Source organism: Amphibalanus amphitrite, unplaced genomic scaffold (genome assembly GCF_019059575.1).
Source record: "Amphibalanus amphitrite isolate SeventyFive unplaced genomic scaffold, NRLGWU_Aamphi_draft 001004F_arrow, whole genome shotgun sequence".
Lineage (NCBI taxonomy): Eukaryota > Metazoa > Arthropoda > Thecostraca > Balanomorpha > Balanidae > Amphibalanus > Amphibalanus amphitrite.
The window spans coordinates 91,995-112,429 of NW_024882498.1; the positions used below are offsets into that span (position 1 = coordinate 91,995).

At 51.7% G+C, this 20,435-nt stretch overlaps 1 protein-coding gene across 3 annotated transcripts in view; it reads right to left on the reverse strand.

Annotated features, from left to right (window-relative positions):
* Positions 1-20,435, reverse strand: part of LOC122369072 (furin-like protease 2) — an 84,960-nt gene that overhangs the window by 45,911 nt on the left and 18,614 nt on the right. For all 3 annotated transcript variants that reach the window (XR_006254348.1, XM_043343456.1, XM_043343457.1), the window contains exons 9-13: positions 14,666-14,811; positions 13,552-13,716; positions 13,190-13,307; positions 7,393-7,801; positions 5,255-5,409 (exon numbers count right to left, since the gene is read on the reverse strand). Coding sequence is in view for 2 of the 3 variants with exons in the window: in XM_043343456.1 (XP_043199391.1) it covers positions 5,255-5,409; positions 7,393-7,801; positions 13,190-13,307; positions 13,552-13,716; positions 14,666-14,811 (993 nt within the window). In the remaining variant the exon portion in view is untranslated. The remainder of the gene's footprint in view (positions 1-5,254; positions 5,410-7,392; positions 7,802-13,189; positions 13,308-13,551; positions 13,717-14,665; positions 14,812-20,435) is intronic.

Genomic DNA, 20,435 nt, shown 5'->3' on the forward strand with positions numbered 1-20,435 from the left:
GCCGTATCTCCGTTGGGATATGGATACGGCTCAGCGGCCTGGCGAAACGCATGCAAAATAATCGCTTATTTCGTCTGGAAGAAAGCCGTATATCCTTACAAGCATGTTTTTCTGTATCTCCTTAGCGGAAGAGCCCAAATCAACAGCATAATTGCCACGTGATGGTGGCAGTCTGTGACCTAATTAGGAAACTAAGCAAGGGAATATGGGGCAGTGGGCGTGGTCATGGCCATATATGGTAGGGGCGTCTCGTGGGCGGAGAAAGAGACCACCACTACTTGAATAATTGAATAAGACCTAGACACAGAAACCTGGTTAATCTCAGTGGTTAGAGGGCCTTGGTCTCAGTAGAGACAGGGTGCTGGAAGGCACTCTGTGCTTTGAAGCTGTCATTCAAACTTATGTGTTTAAATTAAGTAGTATAAGGGACATCCTAGTCATGGACAAAAAGAAACGGAAGAAGCGCGGCGTGATAAGAGTGAATTGGGACGACACGTCAATGGGAGAATGGCACTAAGTGGCCATATCGGGCCTGCGGCTGCTACCCGGGTCATCCCTGGGGCCCGGCGGCCGTGTGCGGATGCGGCACCATGGTTCTGTGTGGCAAGGACCATTGCTGCAAAGAGGAGACGCAATCTCGATTTGGTAAGTTCACAATTTATAAACACCTTGCAGAGTTTCTAAAAAAAGGTAGGTACCTGTAAGAAGTTGATAACCCTTCTTAGGTGTTGTTTTTATCCGCTGGGACTGAGAGCGTGAGATGATGTTTTTCGTACTCCAGCGTAGATGGGTAGCCATACGGCTTCCACGGTTGACAGTGATGACATCAGTCATCTTTTGCAAGCTCGTTAAAGATTTGGGCTATACGGGGATCGTATGGCTACCCATCTACGCTGGAGTACGAAAAACATCATCTCAAGTTGATAACCCTTTATTTCCCCTGTTATTAGCATTCCAGTGTTGTAATGTTGTGCTGCTTTCTTAAATTATTTCTTTTTTTTCTGAGGATAAAATGCTATTTATATAGAAAAGGGTTCACTACTCTCTTACTCTGCTGAGTAACCAAATCCTGCAAGAAACACGCTGATAGTTATTTAGTCATTATCTGCCCGATCTCTAAAAGAAGTGATTTTGTTGCTCTCTAACGCGATACTTGATTTTCAGACATTCCCTCCAGTGTCACAAATGTGACATCGTTACCAGAGCAACCGTCCGCCTTGCCGAAGACAGCTGCGCCGCTGGAGCAGCTGCCCGCCTCGCCGCAGACTGCAGCACCTCTGGAGCAGCTGCCCGCCTCGCCGAAGACAGCTGCGCCGCTGGAACAGCCGTCCACCTCGCCGCAGACTGCTGCACCTCTGGAACAGCTGTCTGCCTCTCCGGAGACAGAAGATGTACTGCAGTCCGCCTCGCCGGAAACAGTTGCACCGCCGTTCGCCTAATCAGAAAGGCCATTAAGTCAGGAACCATCAATCAGGCATCGACTGCTAACCCGAGCGGTGGCTTTACAAGTGGAATGTCATGGCTATGTGACTCTATGTTGGTGCTGTTCAACACAGCTCATTCAGTGGACTTCACTGCCTCGTCGTCAATCGACATGACTAGCGAGCAGCAAGCTCCGTTGTGAGATTCGGCTCCATTAGATGACGGATTCTGCTCCATAGTCGCTTCCAGCCCAAAGAACACACTGGTGCAGCTGTCTGGCGCTGGTGACTCGCTGGAATCCAACCCTAGGGAATCCAACCCTAGCAGATGTGCGACACCCGACGGAGTCACTGATCTCGCTGTCGCTGATGAACTGCACTTTGCTGAAACCGCTCTCACCAAAGTGAAACGCGCGAGAACCAAGGAGGATTAAACGACGGGGTTTGCTGCAAAGCATCCGTTGCTTCACGTCCCCGGTGACTGCATGGCAGGTCGGTGTAAACAGCAGTGCGTAGGTGACGTCTCGGAGGCTGAGCGGCGCCGAATCAATGACACTGTGAACAATCTGCCCATAACAGCCAGACGAGAGTGGTATCGTCGCTTCGTCACCGAAGACGGCGCTGTTTCAGGACAGGAACGAAAGAGAAGACGTCTACTACAGTGGCATCTGCCAGTGGGCTCCGAAAAAGTCCGGGTGTGCAAGGAATTTTTCCTCAGCACGCTTGGTTTTAAGACAGGCAACGATAAGTCAGTGCTGAACAGCATCACCTCTAAGCCCACGGCTCCAGCGGACAAGCGGGGCAGACAGCCGGCACCCAAGAAGATCAATGAAGACATGATAGAGCAGCATATCCTGTCATTCAAACCCGTGGCACCCCACTATCGCTATCTCCGTGCCTCGAGGCCCGAACCGCCGATATCTGCCAGCCGACCTCAACACATCAGTTCTGTTTCGCCCTTTCGAGCAAACTCATGGCAAGGACATATGCTCTGAAACGACATACCGCCGTGCTTTGGAGCGGATGAATGCTGGATTCACCAAGCTTGGCACGGAAGAGTGCTCCGAGTGCGCAGAATATGCCCTACATGAATGCGCCAACGAAGGTACCGCATGTTCCATTTGTGTAAAACATGAAGGCCACATCAGGTCGAGAAACCAGGCGAGGTCTGCCTACCAGAAAGATGGAGAGAGAGAGAGAGAGAGAGTGTGGGATGAGTGTGAGCTTGTTGTGTCCGGGGACATGATGAGGATATTCCTCCTCCCTCAACTACCGCACAAAGAGTGCATATTCACGTCGCGTCTCGTTGTCTATAACGAGACGTTTCCTGCAGTGGGCAAACGTCCTTGGAAAGCGGGAGAGGTGCCGAGGCCAGTCTCTGTTCTCTGGCATGAGGGTCTAACGGGAAGGGACATACAAGACGTGACACCCGCATCCATCCGCTTTCTATGGGCGCAAAGAGGCTTCGGCCAAATAGTTATCTGGCTAGACAACTGCACAGCCCAGAACAAGAACTGGGTGCTCATCACCAGGCTCATTCAGACCGTAAATGACACATCAGGAACCCTACAGAAGGTGACAATGAAGTACCTGCAAAAAGGGCACACTTCCATGACAGCTGATGCAGTGCATCAAGTGTGCAACAAGGGCCTTAAAAGACAAAAGGCTGTGGCTGACTTTGAAGATTTGAAATCGGCCATCAAACAGTCATCTTGACTGATTGAGAGACACCCGAAGACTTCCTGGAAGTGAACAGCGGCATCAGCAGCCAGAAGCTGAAAATCCTCGGAGACCTCGGACGACCGACCCTACCTGGCGTCACTCAAAGTGATCGAAGTTCGCCGTGGAACGCATCTTGTGTTCACTAACACATCTCATGACATGAACGGATGGCGGGCCTTTGACCTCACCAAGGGAAGATTCAGGCCTGATGAGCAGCCAAAGTCAAAGTGTCAGCCGAGAGGAGTAAACAAGTCGAAACTTCTCCAGCTGAAGCGGCAGCTCCTCCCGCTACTGCCACCCCAGAGGCACCACTTCCGGGAGAGCCTCCGGGATTCTGCGGCCCGTGAGCTGAGAAGGGTGAGCGGTCAGCAGGCTCAAAGCGCACAGGAACCAGCGAATGATCTCATTGTTGTGCATTGTTTGTGCAATTTACATTAGTTAGCGGGAAGAATCAAATGAACTTTACTTCCCCCTGTATGAAATGACACGTTTTCTCGTTCTTTTGATCGAGCTGGGTACGACCATTGGTATGACAGCATTTCGCCATGGCTTTGATTGCCGTGAAAATACATCCATGTTTCACATGCTACATTTTTGTATGACGAATACAGTGTTAGAAATTGAGATGCGGTTTCATTCCCGGTTGCTAAACGAATGGGACTAGCATACGGCTTTTTTCATGGTAAAACTATTTGCGCGACTCCTACAATACGGGTTTTTTTCCATGATAAGGCTTATTCACGAAAAAATAATCGCAGAAACACAAGATCATTTTGAAGTCAAAACACTTTTTACGTATTGACTAAATACAAATGAAATTGTTAATCGAAACCAGTTTCACTTAATTTATTGTTTCATTCCGATCCCGACGGTATCTTTAATCTTGTAATTGGAGAAATATAGCGGCTAGCAAGGATGAAAACGCGTTTTCGCCTCTCCTGAACATTTTTGTTTGTGAAAAACTGACCTAGATACGGCTTTTTTCCTCCCGACGGCAGTCCTAGAAGACCCTAATGACGTCAGTCAATAAGAACACCGTAAAATATAGAACACATCTCTGATGCAATTTAAATAACACAATACTCAGTATATCCAGTAGTCTTTGAAACACATCACTCTCTTTTTTTAGTTATGGTCTGGCGAGTCACTATTCTAGCGCTGGGTTCTATACCCCATATGACCCCTAGGCTCTAAATCAACGCCCCAAGAGACTAAAACAATGTGTCGCCTCTGCATAATCACTTTAACCAGATTGAAGACAAAGCTGTGCTGAAGCAGAACACTTAATTAGACTCCAGGGCGGCCGGTAAAATACACCCGAGCGTGACGAGAGCGGCTCAGACGGCCGGCTGAAACTTTAATAACATCGACCGCCATACATCGCGACTTCGCGATTCGTGCTTGAAGACCACAATGTACAATTCGCACAACAGTGGCTGGTCAGCCGATGTGTTTTTAGGGATAATAACTTTGAGTGGCACAGACACTTCAGTAAAATGACTAGACAGAAATGAGAAGAAGTTTCATGTGGGCACTTTGCACCAATGCTTGCGGACAGGCCATACACGTATTCATCAATACAGATCAATTACTATGATGTTGCAAACCAACCACTTAGTGCTGTGAGAGCTGCACGTGGATCCGAGCATCCATAAATGACACAGATCCGGGACCTGTTTGCGCCTTTTATCAGTACTCGACCACGACCAATCAGAGACGTTCCCGTTCAACAGACCACACTACTCGTGTGCCGTTGCGTTGCGTTTTTTGTTTTGTTAGGTTAGGCCCTTTCGGTCTGACAAGACCATTTCAGGGCCGGAAGGATGATAGGAATTAGGGGGAGACATTGGTCTGGGCAGACACCCTAGAGAGTCGCCGGGGCTGAGCCCGTTCGAAAGGGCAGGCCGACAAGTCCCCCAATTAGCACTCTCTGCACCCGGCTACGGGGTGCGCTCCCTCGGGAGCAGCGGTGCCGCTCCAAAGGGGCAGCCCGCATGAGATAAAGGTGCCTGTCCAGCCCGGAGTGGGGGTTGCGACGTGGAGGAGAGGGACTTCAGTATCCTGAGGATAGAAGCGACGGAGCGGAGGGTTGCGCTGCGCCGCGGTCTCACCTCTTATAGTGGTCGCGGCACCGTTTACACATATCGGCTGCGGGCTGACTCTGACAGGCCAGCACACAGCTGCGACTGCAGTACACGCCCGGTGACGAGTCCTCGCTGCGACTGACCACGGCAGAGTGGCCGGCGCCAGCGTCACTGCCGGTGCCCTGTCGGCAACGCGGGTACAGGGTGGTTACTGGTTAGATTGGCAGTCTAAAAGATTCGGACAGACGGCCGCACCGCACAGACTAGGGTGTCAGACTAACGGTCTGATAGGCAGACAAAGATAGACGGCCGCATCGCACAGACTGGGTGGTCAGACTAATGGTCTGATAGACGGACAGACATGGACAGACAATCATCAATGTCATGTCGCACGCACGCACAGCGTATTCAGGGTGACGGTTAGGTTAGTGTAGGGTAGGACACACACATACTTCTTTCACTGTGATAATTAGCCAAATTAGTCACACACACTGGCTGTAACTAAATACCGCTCAGTCGAGCACCCTTGAAGATCTAATCCACCAGCGCAGATCTTGCTCCATCAGCGTAAACAGCTTGGGTCCAATTCAGAAGCTCAGAAGACGCTTCACTAGAGACACTGATGCGCAATTATGTAACTACAATTCCAGTCTTTTCAAACATAATTGAGCCACGATCCGTCGACAAAAACGTCATAATGGTTCACGAGAAATCGCAGACGGTGAGCGATTCTGGAAAGCATTACAAGTAGTGACGGACAGGCCGCTCCGGCCTCCGTGCCATGCCCCGGTCGGCCGGCGGTGGCGGCGCGGTTCTCTCGGACAAATGGCACCAGCCCTGGTCACGGACGGCAGACAGAGGAGCCGTCCGGTCAAATCGGGCCAATCGGTGCGCCACTGCGACAGCTGACCGTCGGTCACACTGCGGGGCGTGACCGACCGGTTACGGCCGGAGGCGGGGACCGGGCAGGGACGAACGGTGCCACCGGGCTGGACCGGGTCAGGAGCGGGACAAACTATGGACCACAGTACAATGCCGAAACACGGGGCACCTGAGCCGTCAGTATCGAGACACGTAGTACCGCCGTCGAAACGCACGGCACCGCCACGCTGGGACGCCAAGAGGGGAGATGGGCGCTCTGACACAATCTCTACTAGTATATGCTGCCACAGCAGCCTTCGGCTATAATTATTCCACATCTACACACGGCATACAACACAATAGCACATCTACCAGCACTCCAGCGTAGGCCATCGACCCCCGTAGCCATCGATCGCGACCGCTAGTCACATTCCTCTCATAGTTTAGTGCAGCCGGTGTAGAGGGCTGATAGGCCAGGGTGGCATCACACCCCTCCCAATAAAAGATGTGATGAATATGCCACCGACTGCAGCAGAGCGTCTCCGATGAGCACAAGTGACCCACCAATGTAGGTAAATCGGTCAGCATTCGCCTCTCTGCGGCCGACGCATCACTGCCCGCGTGGGCGGCGCCCAGAGAACGCTCCCAGATCAAAATCGATCCAAAGCTTTCAATCACAGCGCTCGAGACGCCCGTTTTAGGTGCTATCGTCTCCCTCGAGGATGGTTGGCTTCGAGTAAACAGGCAGTCGGCCCGTTAGCCCGGCTCTTTTCCCCTTTATCACGGAAATTGTGTTTGGCTTGCCGCTCCTCAGCAGTGGTGCTATAAGCGGGCGATGCTACCTTCACCGGCAGACGATAACGCTGCCGGCGGCGGCGCTGGGGGAGGGGGATGGAGGGGGGGGGAGTGCGACTGACGTCCCGGAGCTGTCAGTGACAGAACGCTATAGAAAACCGTCAGACGGAAGTCACTCATATAAGCAGACAAACGAACCTCTACAAACAGACAGGCAGGCAGACAGACAGACAAACAGAAATTCCCATACTGGCGGAGAGTCAGATAGACAGGCATATGACATTAATGCATAATAACTAGGCATAAATAGACATAGACAGACAGTCTCATACAAACAGACAAACAGAGACAAAACAGGGGTATAACGACAGGCCGTGAACCAAGCTCCATCTTTTATCTACCACGCCCGCTGTGATTTCTGCGACCCTCATGTAGCCATGTGACCTCATATGGGCTGTGACCCTCCAGTAAACCGCCCCTCGCCCCTGTCACCTGTCACCCACACGCACCTGTTCGGCCGGTGTCAGGTGGACGGGCTCCTGCTCGGTCCCGTACAGGATCAGCTGCCACTCCTTGAGCACGCTGTCCGAACTGGAGGTGCCCGCCGACGCTGCCGCCTTGGTGTTGACCACCGTCAGGTTCCAGACGCCCTCGGGTCGCTCGCCCCAGAAGTGCACCGACATGAAGGGCCAGCGGTCGAAGCTGCTTCCCAGCACGTCCTGCGGCCGCTCGAACAGCAGTGTGCTGACAGTGCCGGACGGAGAGCTGAGCAGGATGCGCAGGCCGCCGCGCGGCACGTGTGTCAGCGTCACCTTGCACTGCACGTGCTCGAGAAAGTTGACCGACTGCGGCGAGCCCTGGCACGCGTTCACTTCCATCGATGTGTGTAGCTCGCCGCCCTCCTCGGGTGGGATTCGGCTGCCGGAGGACGGGGCGGGTTAGACGGACAAGGCAGTGGACGTGTACCCAGCAGGGCGGACAGACGGATAGACCTAGACAATATACATGGTATTGATAAACAACAGTTTCGGTAACACAGCCCGAGGAGAGAGTCGACATATCACTCGGTACGGCATTTCAAGCCGAGACAGGCGTGGCTCATTAGCGCTATGGTGGTCCCACTGCTGTTAAACACAACCCTCCCCTACGAATCCTTCTCTCCAACACCTACTTTACTCTCCATCCCAACTACCTGGGCTCGAGTTCGCAGCACGGCACCGACCTTTGGCATTCCGCTCTGCCGCTCTGTAGCCGGCAAACAGGACGAACAATGCCGCACTCGGCACCCAAGTAGGTGCTCACACGAAACTGAACACACCGCGCCCCGGAGAGCCTTCCGCTAGCGCCCGACGAGCGCCGCTCTCTCGCCTCTCGCCCCACTCTCCCTCTCCCCACCGGAGGTACGGCTCATTCGCGCCGACACTCGGTCTCGTTAAGGCAAATCGCGTTGGTAAAACGGCGCCGCCGGTCCGGCCGGGGGTCCCCGGGCGCGTATTCGCCAATTGTATTACACGAATCGGCCAACCAATAGCTTGCCTCCTGATTGACGTCAGCGTGGCGTCATACTTTCGGTCCTCGCCCTGGTGGCGTCTATTGAAGCTAGGTTTTAACTTATTGACATTTAAGCGACATGAGCTACATTGTCGCCGTGGCGAAGTGGTTAGAGTATCGGACTGGTGATTCAGAGGTAGGTGGTACGAATCCACTCGGCGACTTCGATTTTAGTGTCATCTGTCATCTGTCATTGTGCGTTTTTTATACATTTGTAACGGCGTGCACCTAAGAAATCAGACGTAGGCATTCTTCTAATGAATATGTTGCATAAGATAGATATTTGCAGTCCAACCAATTGGTTCGGTTTCGGTATTTTCCAATGGTCTTTGTTTGTATTTGGTTTGGTAGCGGTGTTCTGATTTTCTGTGATTGACATCACTAATGCATAGTGCATACTATGCGAACGTAGCCAATGGAAAGACAAATGGTGCTGGGCGATGGCCATTCATTGATCAATATTTCTCACTGCCAATGGGTGATAGCACGCAGCATTGACAGGGGCGGCGCTGACCTTTTGAAAGTAGGTGGGCACTTGGCAAGGTAAAGTACCTAAAAGTAGCGAAACCTAAGATGAAAAGTAAAAATCGCACGCTGGTAAGCAGGCTATTAGATAGCTTTTCGTGTAAGAATCACCATGCACAAAAAAGTTCGGCATAGCTGTTAGCGTAATCACGGGACGAGATAATCAGTTTCCAGCCGTCAGAGCGTCATCTATAGGAGCTATGCCCTAACTATAACTTTTACATTTCAGCCGCCAGGGGGATACCTAAGTCCTCTTACTTGGAATCTAGTTAAAGTCAAAAGATTTATATTAGACGTTTATGAAGATAACTTGGGACTGGTTGTTAAGTTGCATGCTCACGGCGGGCTGTCATCAATTTATCTCTATACATGTCTTATCTGATCGATGAAATAATACAGGAATCTGTTGTCATTCGAGTGTGTTTCATAATAGCTCTTCCGACTTTGACGAATATCGACAGTGCCGTAACAAAATTGGTAGTTCAGGTATAGACTGCAACTGCAGTTCTTTTGCAACTTAGGTATTCCTTAATCAGATGAACACTTGTCAGAGATTTATTGGGCGTACGATATTGGCGTGCGAACGTAGGGGCCAAAAATGCGCGTCTACGACCGACTTCTTTTTAAGAGAAAAGAACCGCTGAAGCAAGAATCAATCCACCGACCTGTCGTTCATCACACCGAGACTCTAACCACTCGGCTACGGCGACACAGACATGCCTATGGCCATATACAATGGAAAAATAGTCTCAACTCAAATCTAGCCTCAATGCATGCATTGTCGCGGCGGATGGCTATGACGTCGCACTAGAGATGTCGCTAGTTGATGGGCCGATTCGTGTAATACAATTGGCGAATACGCTCCCCGGGCAATCAGTACCCCTGACAAATGAAGGGCCCTAAATAGGGCGCCGGGCGCCGTCGGTGCGCAGATCCGACCCGCTAATGAATTCGCCGTCCGACAGCGACTCGACAGCGACTCATGGACCAGTCCTGGGGCGCGGGGTGTGTCCGTAACAGTATCATCCAAAACAGCCCACTCACAACCCACGAGACGGAGCCCGGCTGATTTCGTACAACGGATTGACGTTTAACTACCCTTCAACGAGCGTTTGTTGACTATGCACATTGTACACCCCATCCAACGCAATGAAAGGCCCGCTTATTCGGTCCTAAATATGTTCTAACCGGACAGTCGTCTTCTTTATAGGGGCTCCCTTCTTCGGTCTTGAATACTGAACATGTCATTACATTGGTCGGTGGCCAATATAATGACACCGATTTATCATGCATAATGACTCCACCATCGACATTCGGTCATAAGGAAGGACGGATAGTCGATGAGTCAGTAAGTCAGTCCTGGTCAGCCAGCCGTTACTGGCTACATAAAAACGGTCCCCCAGTAGTTTCATATCTGGATTAGTCGTTGCTTCCTTCGCTAGGTAGGTCAGCACCCAGCACCCGATAATGCCCAGTTGTGTGAATATCTAGTTCTATTACGGGCATTCATACAACAAGGTTTCTTCTTCAGCATCATGGCACATCTTGCCAACTATGCGCCCTGCTAATTGCAATGTTGGACGAGCCCCTAAGCTAATTGGGTTGAAATGTCGAGGGCCAAAATGGATCCAAAAGCCGAGTACGTTGGGGGCAACATGGCCTTTACTGGAATTGTAGGACCATCCACTCGGAAATTAGATGCAGGGGAGAGGCGTCAGGGAGCACATTCGGCCGGAAACTCCGGCGGGGCGCGGTGAAGACAGCCGTAACTGTACAGCTCATCAGTTTCCAACTAACGTTTGAGACGTCAAACTTTAGCTGTACCCCCGTACTCCCCCTAGACAAGACGCGCGCGATCAGAGCACTAAACTGCACCGATAGCGTTTCACGCAGTCCCGAGCCGCGACATTTGCGGCCGGCGGTGACGTCTGCGGCGGCCGGCCGGCCGGTTTCAGAGCCCCATGATGACCGTCTGACCGCCCCCGAACCAGCGCGGACGGTCCGAGCACCACCGACGGTGGCCGGCCGCCCGGCGGCGCTCACCGGCCCCGCTCGCAGTTATCTCAGGCGCCCAGAGATCGCCCCTCCCGCCCCCTCACATCCGGCACGGCCCCGCTGTGAGCAGGCGTCCCGCGACGGCGCCATGCTGCCACTCGGACCTCTCGTGTCATTCAGGGGGCAATTTCGGCCGGGGGCTGAGATATGGCGCCCGGTTACGGCACTGCCGCCGGCTCTCCGCCGGCCGCCGACGTCGCTATGCCCGTCTTCAGACATGATTTAAGTGGCTATTTCGGCGGCGAAAATATTTAATCATGACGAAGGGCAAACGTCATTAGAGGGATTAATACAGCAGGCAATCGTGAAACTTGCTTGACGACCCGGATGTGACACAATTCGTCCTACATTATTTCAACAAAGTTCAGGGGTGAGAAAACATTAATTGGATGCATGTTTGTAGGCCGCTAATGAAAAGGCACACTAATGAAAATTGAGAGTTTGACATGCTGATTAAGACCATTCACTTAATTCCCGGGAGCACTATGGAACAGGCGCTGAGCGAGATCGATGATGGCGGAAGAACAGCCATCGATGAGCCGCGGAACATTCTGGAGCTCTCAATAATCGGTATGTAAATGGTGCCGCCAACCCTGGCCGCGAGCCGCCGTCGGGGGAAGACGAATTGGACACGGTCTATTCTGCATAACCAGCCTGTAATGGTCGTCAATGGAGGGGCGGGAATTAATTCTGACCAGGCCCACACCGGCCCCACGGGAGCTCGGCCCGCCCACGCCCGTCACAGTAACATTGATAACACGTCAGCCGGGCACGGGTAGAGCAGTCTGGGCATGGAAAAGGTGCCAGCCATAGAAACGCTGTACCAGACGTCGGTCCCGAACACTGGCTCAACAGAATCGACAGAGGTGGGTGGCTCTTGGGGCTAACAAGACGGCGCCACTCCAGTGGGTTTACAAGGCGCGTCGACAATACCTAATAGCAGCCTTTGTAACGACGTCACGTGTATTTGTATCGACATGTAAACGACTTCGACTATTCTAACTAATGCAATGCCTAATCTTTTTTGGACAATTGATAATGATGCTATGCTTTTCATAGCAAAAGATTATCTGTCAAACTTGACGTACATCGAGCCTTTTACGATAGGAGCCACACGCTATTAGGATTCGAGGGTAACCAAGGCTCTACCTTGTGTGTGTGTGTACTTCGTCAGCCTACGTAAAATGCCACATACCGGACGGCCATTGACTTCCGCTGAATACCACTCTGAGCGCTCAATATGAATTAATCAACGCACGAAAAGCATCCGTCATTTCGCCCTGAAAGCGCATCACGCGATATTCATATTTGATACGCCGTTTAGTTCGACCGATCGAACTATCCACATTCTTGTCGTGTTATCCACCATATGAGGCAATCAATGCCCTCCACATCCCAAGTCATGGTCTACGCAGTAGGCGCGAGGCCGAGGAGCGGTCATACCGCTGGCCCGCCCACGTCGTTGGCTCTGGCGTCCTCCACGAATAAAACATAGGCAGTCCGATCGGGACATTTGTCGGGACCGGCGGCGGCACGTGCGGGCCGCGCGACGGGACAGGGACGGCCCACCGTTCCAGGGGCCAGTACTGAGTGTATCGGTTCCCTGTGGCGGTCACCGCCGCAGCGCCGGTCTGATGATAGGGCTGTGCACGGCAGTGTACCGACCCAGGGTATATTGAGGTACCGACCAGCCACGGGCATGTGACATTAAACTGACGGTGCCACTGACCGGCCGTCACAACCTGCCCATTACTCTTGCTTTAAATGAGCTGGTAATGCATCATGTGCATTGTGCAATGCAGAAAGGGTCGCATGCCACGGACCAGTCCACCATCAGTGAAATAAATTATATAGATGCAGTGAAATTATATGCAATCATTAAAATTGAAATGCATGACAGGCGTTTACATACGAACACGTCTAAATAGAAATGAAGAATAGTTCCCCGTTCCCAAGGGCGTTGTTTGCAGAGGGAGCCGTACATATTCCATGAGTTTATCTATTTGGCTCAAACATTTCACTCGATTTCAGATATGAACGAACATAAAATAGCGTCAATATAAACTGGTATATATCACCTAAAGGCTAAAACTGAATACAAAAGACTCAAATAAAAGTGAATCAAGTTTAGCGACGACTCGCTAAGCACTGACCGAGGGTTGCGCCCAAACTCACCGAGTACGGCTGTCCAGAGGGGTGATACAGATGTGCTGTGTGGGCACAGTGTGCCACCGCCTGGCCAGGTCCACCATGGCTCCAGCGTCCATCAGGCCGTACCCAAACTTGTGGCTCACTGCCAGAGCGACATAGCGGGGAAACGGGGAGCTCAAATACACGGTATGGAGAGATAGATCCAGGAGAGAACAAGAAACTCAGAGGAGGGGTCTGGTCAAATGCGTCTTTCACACATCCTAAAAAAACTGTTCGATGACATTAATATTGTTTGTTGTTGCTCATCCCTCGCATACATTTCCAACCCCGGTCCAGCCCTCACTCACCCCCTCACCCCACTGCGTCCCATCCCGTCCCTAGCTCACCCTTCCGTCCGACACCGTTGGTGAGCCAGCCGAGCTCGTGCGCCAGTGGCTCCGGCCGAGACGTCATCAGCGTAATATACTGCATGTCCCGCCAGGTCAGGTTGGGGTTGGCTCCCAGCGTCAGCGCGATGATACCGGCGGCCAGCGGAGCCGACGCCGAGGTACCTGCCGAGACGGGACGACCCAACGGTCAGTTGTCGGGATAAATGACAGATCGAGATGCTACCATGACATGATCCCGAGTGGTAGGCATGTAATATATATGTCGGATATCGGTGTTGAGATGACAAATGTCAAGTGGTGGATGTCGGAAAGGAGAATGCGATATCACGACGGTCACCAGGTAGCGGCGATTGGTGACCGAGCTGAACGTGTGTAAGGAACGGGCAGGGGTTGACTGGACAAGTGCCGACAAGATAATGCTGAGAGCCACGACTTGCATGAGGCAAGTGTAGTTGACTGACTACGTCGAAGAGGCCGGGTGTGTGGCTTCATCTGTGCGGGCAGCAGAAAGGAGAGCGCTCGGGATATTTGATTCACTATGAAGTCGATTCAGTTAACGCAAACGCTTCTCAGCATTTCGGAATGTAGCTCACCTGAATTAACGAAAGAATAAGGCTATTTAAACTTCCATCTAAACTTCAGATTAACTAATTAACAGCTCCCAATTCAATTACTGTATTGCCAGAGCCAGACGTGGACTTCAAGCTCAGAGAGACATTGCGACAACTTCATCCGTTCACTACCATCGAAGCAAAATTGCACTAATTTTCCGGTTAGCGGCGGCTGGACCAGCCGGCCCAAAGGACACAGGTGCGAACTAGCCGGGGCAAAAGGCGTGCTCCAGGCATACCAAAAGGACACGGGTGTGAAACCTCACCCGTGTGTGACCCCTCACCCGTGTGAGACCTCTCACCCGTGTGTGAGCTCTCACCCGTGCGTGAGCTCTCACCTATGTGTGACCTCTCACCCGTGTGCGAGCTCTCACCCGTGTGTGAGCTCTCACCCGCGTGAGACCCCTCACCCGTGTGTGAGCTCTCACCTGTGAGTGACCTCTCACCCGTGTGTGAGCTCTCACCCGTGTGTGAGCTCTCACCTGTGTGTGACCACTCACCTGTGTGTGACACGGTGCAGATGTGTTTGGGCCGGAGGGCGGCGTCCTGGTCGCAGGTGGCGATCGATTTGTCCTGGGACGGCAGACCGGAGCTGTATGTGGTGGCCAGGGTGGAAGCACACTCCTCCAGGTACCACGGCTTCTTCCTGAAACAGAGAGAGACACGTCCCACTGTCAGTCAGCGCCGGCCGCCACCCGCCACCCGGTGACCGCGTCAGTCAGGGTCCCTCTCCCTAGCCTACCAGGTGTCCCAGGCAGTCACAATGTCGGTTATCACAATGTCATTGTCACAATGTAGGTGTCCACCGCGCGGTGTCCTCTGAGACAGCCAGAGTTCGCCGCATGCCGCGTCCCTGTCAGCCAGCGCCGGCCGCCGCCCAGTGTCCGAGTGCCGTGGCAGCGGATGTGTATGTGACGCTGTTATGTATGAGAGTTGTGTGGTGAGCTTCGGGGTGTAAAAGCTATCAGCCCATGTAGGGTATCATTCCATGGTGTGCTGATGTGAATGAACAATGGCTTGGCTCTTTAAGATCGTTTAATAGCAGAAGACTTAAAATGGCATCAGGAGAGCCTGTTTTTTACCTAAATTTATTCCAATCATAGTTCCAAAGAATGCGTGGCGGCGCTTTGAAAAGTTGAAATGGCGGAAAACAAAAGTTATCGGCGTAATAGCTAGTTATAATGATCCAGGGAAATAATGACGAACCCACGAAATAATGAAATAAAATATAAAGACGAAGTCTCATTCGTTCCAGTTTCAAATCAAACGACAATGTCAGGGACTGTCCCACATGATCGACCACGTGAACCACGTGACCCGAGTTGCCAATGATCAGCCATCAGGAGGCAGGCCTGTAAAATCCAGCCCTCCTCCGTCAGCGGCCGGCTGTTGCCACGCCGCTTTGAATGGCGGGCGACAAAGTTACCAGCTGGGTCCGTGTAATTAACGCCGGCAGCCGGCTCGGAGCGCCGCGACCGACGAGCCGCCCACGCTACCCCGGGCCGCGTGGGCATAGCGGCGGGTGGGAGACTCGGAAAAAAAACTAGGTCTGGTGGACGGCACAGGGGTACAGAACCATGGCGGAGCAGTAGAAAACACCAATAACTCACTGAAATAAATATTGAAATGAATCTGAATGTGACCTGACTAGGTATCTCGATAATGTAAGAAGTATTCGACAGAACCTTTCTGAACCTGTCGAATAACCGGGAGAACTCAGCTCTTGTCGAGTTAATCAAGCAGGCACTTACTAGCAGGCACCGGGCACCAGACACTTTCCAGTTTCCAAGCAGGCGAGTTGCTGCACTCAACATTACCGTTCTTCCGGTTATGTGCCAAGTTTCGCGGGTGTGCTCACATTCAATCACTCTTACACCCGTATGTTACGACGATTCAATTATAATATACCAAAAGGACAGTCACACGACTAACTGGAGCTATCACCGAGATCGTTCAGTTCACTTTGAGTGTGAAGGCAAGACAACTCTCGCATTTCCCGCACCTTTAGCGAGCATACAGGACTTTCACAATATCGCAGGGCACCCATCCGATGTAATACGCCTACGATTGTATAATAAGGCCGGCGGCAGAGCTGTCATTCCAGAACAGTTCACCGAACGGGGTGCCGCCGTGAGTTGTGCACTGTGTAGACACTCGGGTCGTGCAGCAAGGTGACGGGTAGTTTCAGGATAGTACACAGCGGGCCACTGTGTAGTCCATTGTGCAGATACTCGACTCGTGTGGGGAGGTGACGGCACTAGCGGAGGTAAGGAGGCTCGTATGGCGGGTATTGACGGCCCTGGTGAATAATTGATAAAGACGTGGTGCAAACGGCCGACGGACAAACATGATAAAAGAAGGATGGATGGTAAGGCGATTGGAGAGACCCTAACACACCGACTCTGACAGCTGAGGAGCGGATCCATCATTTAGTCAGTCAAACAACAACACCACCACGACGAGAAATAAGCACAAATACATAGTCCATGACACACACTTGCGGCTGGATAGCATTGCATAAGCAACCGGACTTCACACCAAACCCAGTCACGAATCGCCAAACGTTGTCCATCTCCATACTTCCAAGGCGCTCATTTCCACCTCAGACCGCCCTAAAGCCGTGGCCACACCGCGCGCGCCACAGGCCGCGCCGGACCTCAAGCGGGCACCACACGGCGTCATTGCACCACTGACCGATCTGTGTTCGGTGCCGACTGTTTCGCTCGCCAGCCGTCCGCGCTAAAAGGATGGCCCCGGCGCCCCAAGTCGAGTGGGTACTGCGGTGGAGCGTCGAGGCCGGCACAGACGGGCTAACGGGCCACTCGGCTCAGCCGGCTGTTTGGAAGTAATGAACTGGGCCGGCCGGACCGGCCCAACTGCAGCTGTTCATGGGCCCGGCGCCCGCCCGGGATTACACAGGGGCAGTAACGGACGGCGCTGGCACTCCCGCCACCTGCAGTGGCACTTATCTAATGCGCTGCCCACCCGGCGAGATATTTTGGACCAGGATTTTCAGGGTAACACAGCTCTCACAAGTAAGTAGGCTACAGCTAAACATACGTACCGAGGTCTCCAGGGTAAAGTCATTATCACGAGTAAAGAGTAAATGGAAGCTAAATATACGCCAGTGAGGCAGCGTAGGTGTACACAGCATACGCAGTGCTTTGACAATAAAAAATACATGTGATTTGTGAATAATTCAAAAAGAAAAGATGCGGGGGCAGAGAGGTGTGACTAACATGTGAGGCCGTTCATATCTGACTATACCCGCGCGGCAGACCCGCCTTACGATTGCATGGAACATTCACAGACCGTATGTCCGAGCACCACACTCATACCCTGTGACCTGAGGCCGACCGATCCCGACAGAAGCAGTGATCGTAAACAACAGCCACAAAGACCCACCGACTAGCGGCAGATATCCGCTGGGGTCAGTGGGATCATCTCCACAATGCCCCGGAGCAGACAGGGCAGCATCATGAGGTGTTTCCAATGCAGGAGCAGCCTCGGTAATACAGAGCCAAGGGGTTTCCACTGAATCCAGACTGCAGAATTTCCACCGTCGCTGACACATGTAACCAGGAGATGGATCACCAATAGGCAGACACCCAATTGGGGGCGAAGAGAGGACTACAAAGACGCTCTCAATTCAGTCCGGCTGCGGAGGGATGAATTTTAACACACCATAGCGCCGCCCTGACGACCATCGAATTCAACTGGCACAGGCGCTGGGCGGGTCAATTTGCAGGCATTGTGGGACGGTCGGCGGAGACGGGGTGCCACCGGTGGCGCTGCCCGGGTCGGTCCTAGAGTCCGGTCAGGCGGCGGCGTCCGCCGGCCGCTGGAAAGGTCAGCCGTCCCGGCCGTGCCGCCGCGCCGTCTGTGATCTGGCCGGGCCCAGATAACACGCGTCTGGCGGCCGGCCGGCCGGCGATCCACTGATTTGATTCAGCTCCCGGCGTTCAGATGTCCGAGTGGGCGGCATGGGCAGCGGCGGGGGGGATCGGGCGGGGGTCAGATCGGCCAGCAGGACCCGGGCAGTCTACACTCTACCTCCACCAGCGCCCGGTCAGAGACCTTCCTACGGGTTCACATACAAAACCAGCTGCCGGTCAGTCCGTCACGCTAGCCGCTTGGCTTCTTTCTACCTAAGCAAACTTACAAGTTTGGGTTGTCACTCACTTGCTTTTTATATGGTATTTAAAGGTAGACTGCCACCTTTTTTCCACAAAACGGTTTTCACTAGAGCTGAGTCACCTATGTCCCAGACTGAAGTCGGTTTTCCGAAATTTGAACCCGTTTGCGAGAAATCGGAGACCAAAGTTCAGTTTGATGCCATTTTTTAGTCCAAGAAAACCGACATCTCTACTGTTTATCGATAACTTTGAAACATGAATTTTCTTATCTTTTGGTAAATATATGTCAAAACTTTGATTGTTTCGAGATCAGAGAAGAATTTTGGAGTGTCAAAATAAAAGTTAAACTTATATATTCAGTAGTTCATTTTTTCCAAAAAAAGTGTGGGAAATGGGGTTTAACATGGGCGACACCCATTCCAAATGAGCCATGATTTTTAAATGTTTTACGAACTTAAATGCAAAATAGATTAAACATGGCCAATTTCTTATGAAATCATATATTAGTATATCATAAAATACCTTACTTTTTCAAATAAAATGTAATAATCTTATGACCTTGAAGTCTAGTGATGTGTAAACATTGTCGCTAGACATTAACCGATTGATAATTGTATGATAATCGACAATTTTTTTCGCGATTCACGTGATGATACTTTGTCAGGTGAATTCTAAAATTTTGTTTTGTCCAGGGAATAAATCATAGGCCGATCTGAGAAAACTTTTTGAAGGTGGCAGTCTTCCTTTAAGTATCAAAGATAACAGTAGGTCTATTGTCATTGATGACGTGCTCGTACATACATTACAATACTCGAATTGCTTTGGTAACGACATAACAATGTCATCTACGACCAATGTCATCGAAGATCGTCATGCAGTAACAATCGGCAATTGGCATAATCATCGAGCGTAGCGACACATCTTATCGGAAATCACTCCATGAAAATGAGGGAACAAAGCAAATACTTGCATCATCCTTACTTAAATCATTTACATGCAATTACTCGTGGGTTACTGGTCAGGCCCGGATCATTTTAAACACTTGAAGACTGCCAATTCATCATTACACGCCTAAGTGGCTTTTGAATATGCCGATGATGGACAATCAAACAAGGTTTTGCCTAATAGCATAGCGTTTCTGTCGTTGACGATTCAACCCGCATATATCAGAATTCGTCGAAATGGGTTCTCGCTTATCATTCTCAGTAACCAGAAACAAGACAATGATGAATGGACAGTGGACATTGCTGTGTTTGGGACCGTCTTATTTTGATAATAGTGTCCATACATAACAAAGGCCTCGCACCAATGATTTGGCATCCTGACAGTGACCACCAACGGTACCAAGTTCATAATGTAGGTAGTTTTCCGGCATACCAATGCTCAGGTCATCACGGGGATCCACAGACAGTCACGAACTTAACTTTTTCAGTCACGATAACAAACCATGAAAAACTATTTCCGCCCGAACTCATAACATATCGACTTTCGAGTCGTATATCTGAGAGCTACTTCATACTTTGTCCTACAAAGTGCCTGTAGCATGTAAGCAACGGAGATGAAACGCCAAAAAACGCCAATAATTGACATTACTTTCCACAATCGATAATGGAAAGGTGTGCACTTTGTTCGCCTAAATCCGGCTGCGATCGGTAGCAAAGCCCCAGCTTAGCGTCTTGAGCCCTTCACCAGAAACCAATTCAACAACACCGTGCGTGTGAGCGCCGCGCCAAGGAGAGGTCAAATACTTCTTCCTCTAGGGACCGAACTCAAAGAACTTGTGACAGGTCAGACCTGTTGCCTCTAAGGATGACGCCCATCTCCTTTCAGTCCAGCGGTGCCACTTACACCATACACTCGACCACCCACTACACAGCTTCCCGGTAGTCACGCCACACGGACGGCAGCGCTGAATGGTATGAGGCGGCTGTGTCAATTGACACCGGACTGTGTGTCACGCTCCAACACGCACATTGACACGAGGTCATCAGCTGGATGGCGAGCCATCTCTGTTACCTAGTCGCTGTCCGTGTCACTGTTGGGTGGCACTGGAGCGGGCAGATTGGAGGAGGCAGTCAGAACGAGCCCGGCACGTGCTTACATAACGGCAGAGCCGGAGCCGGAGACAGAAACA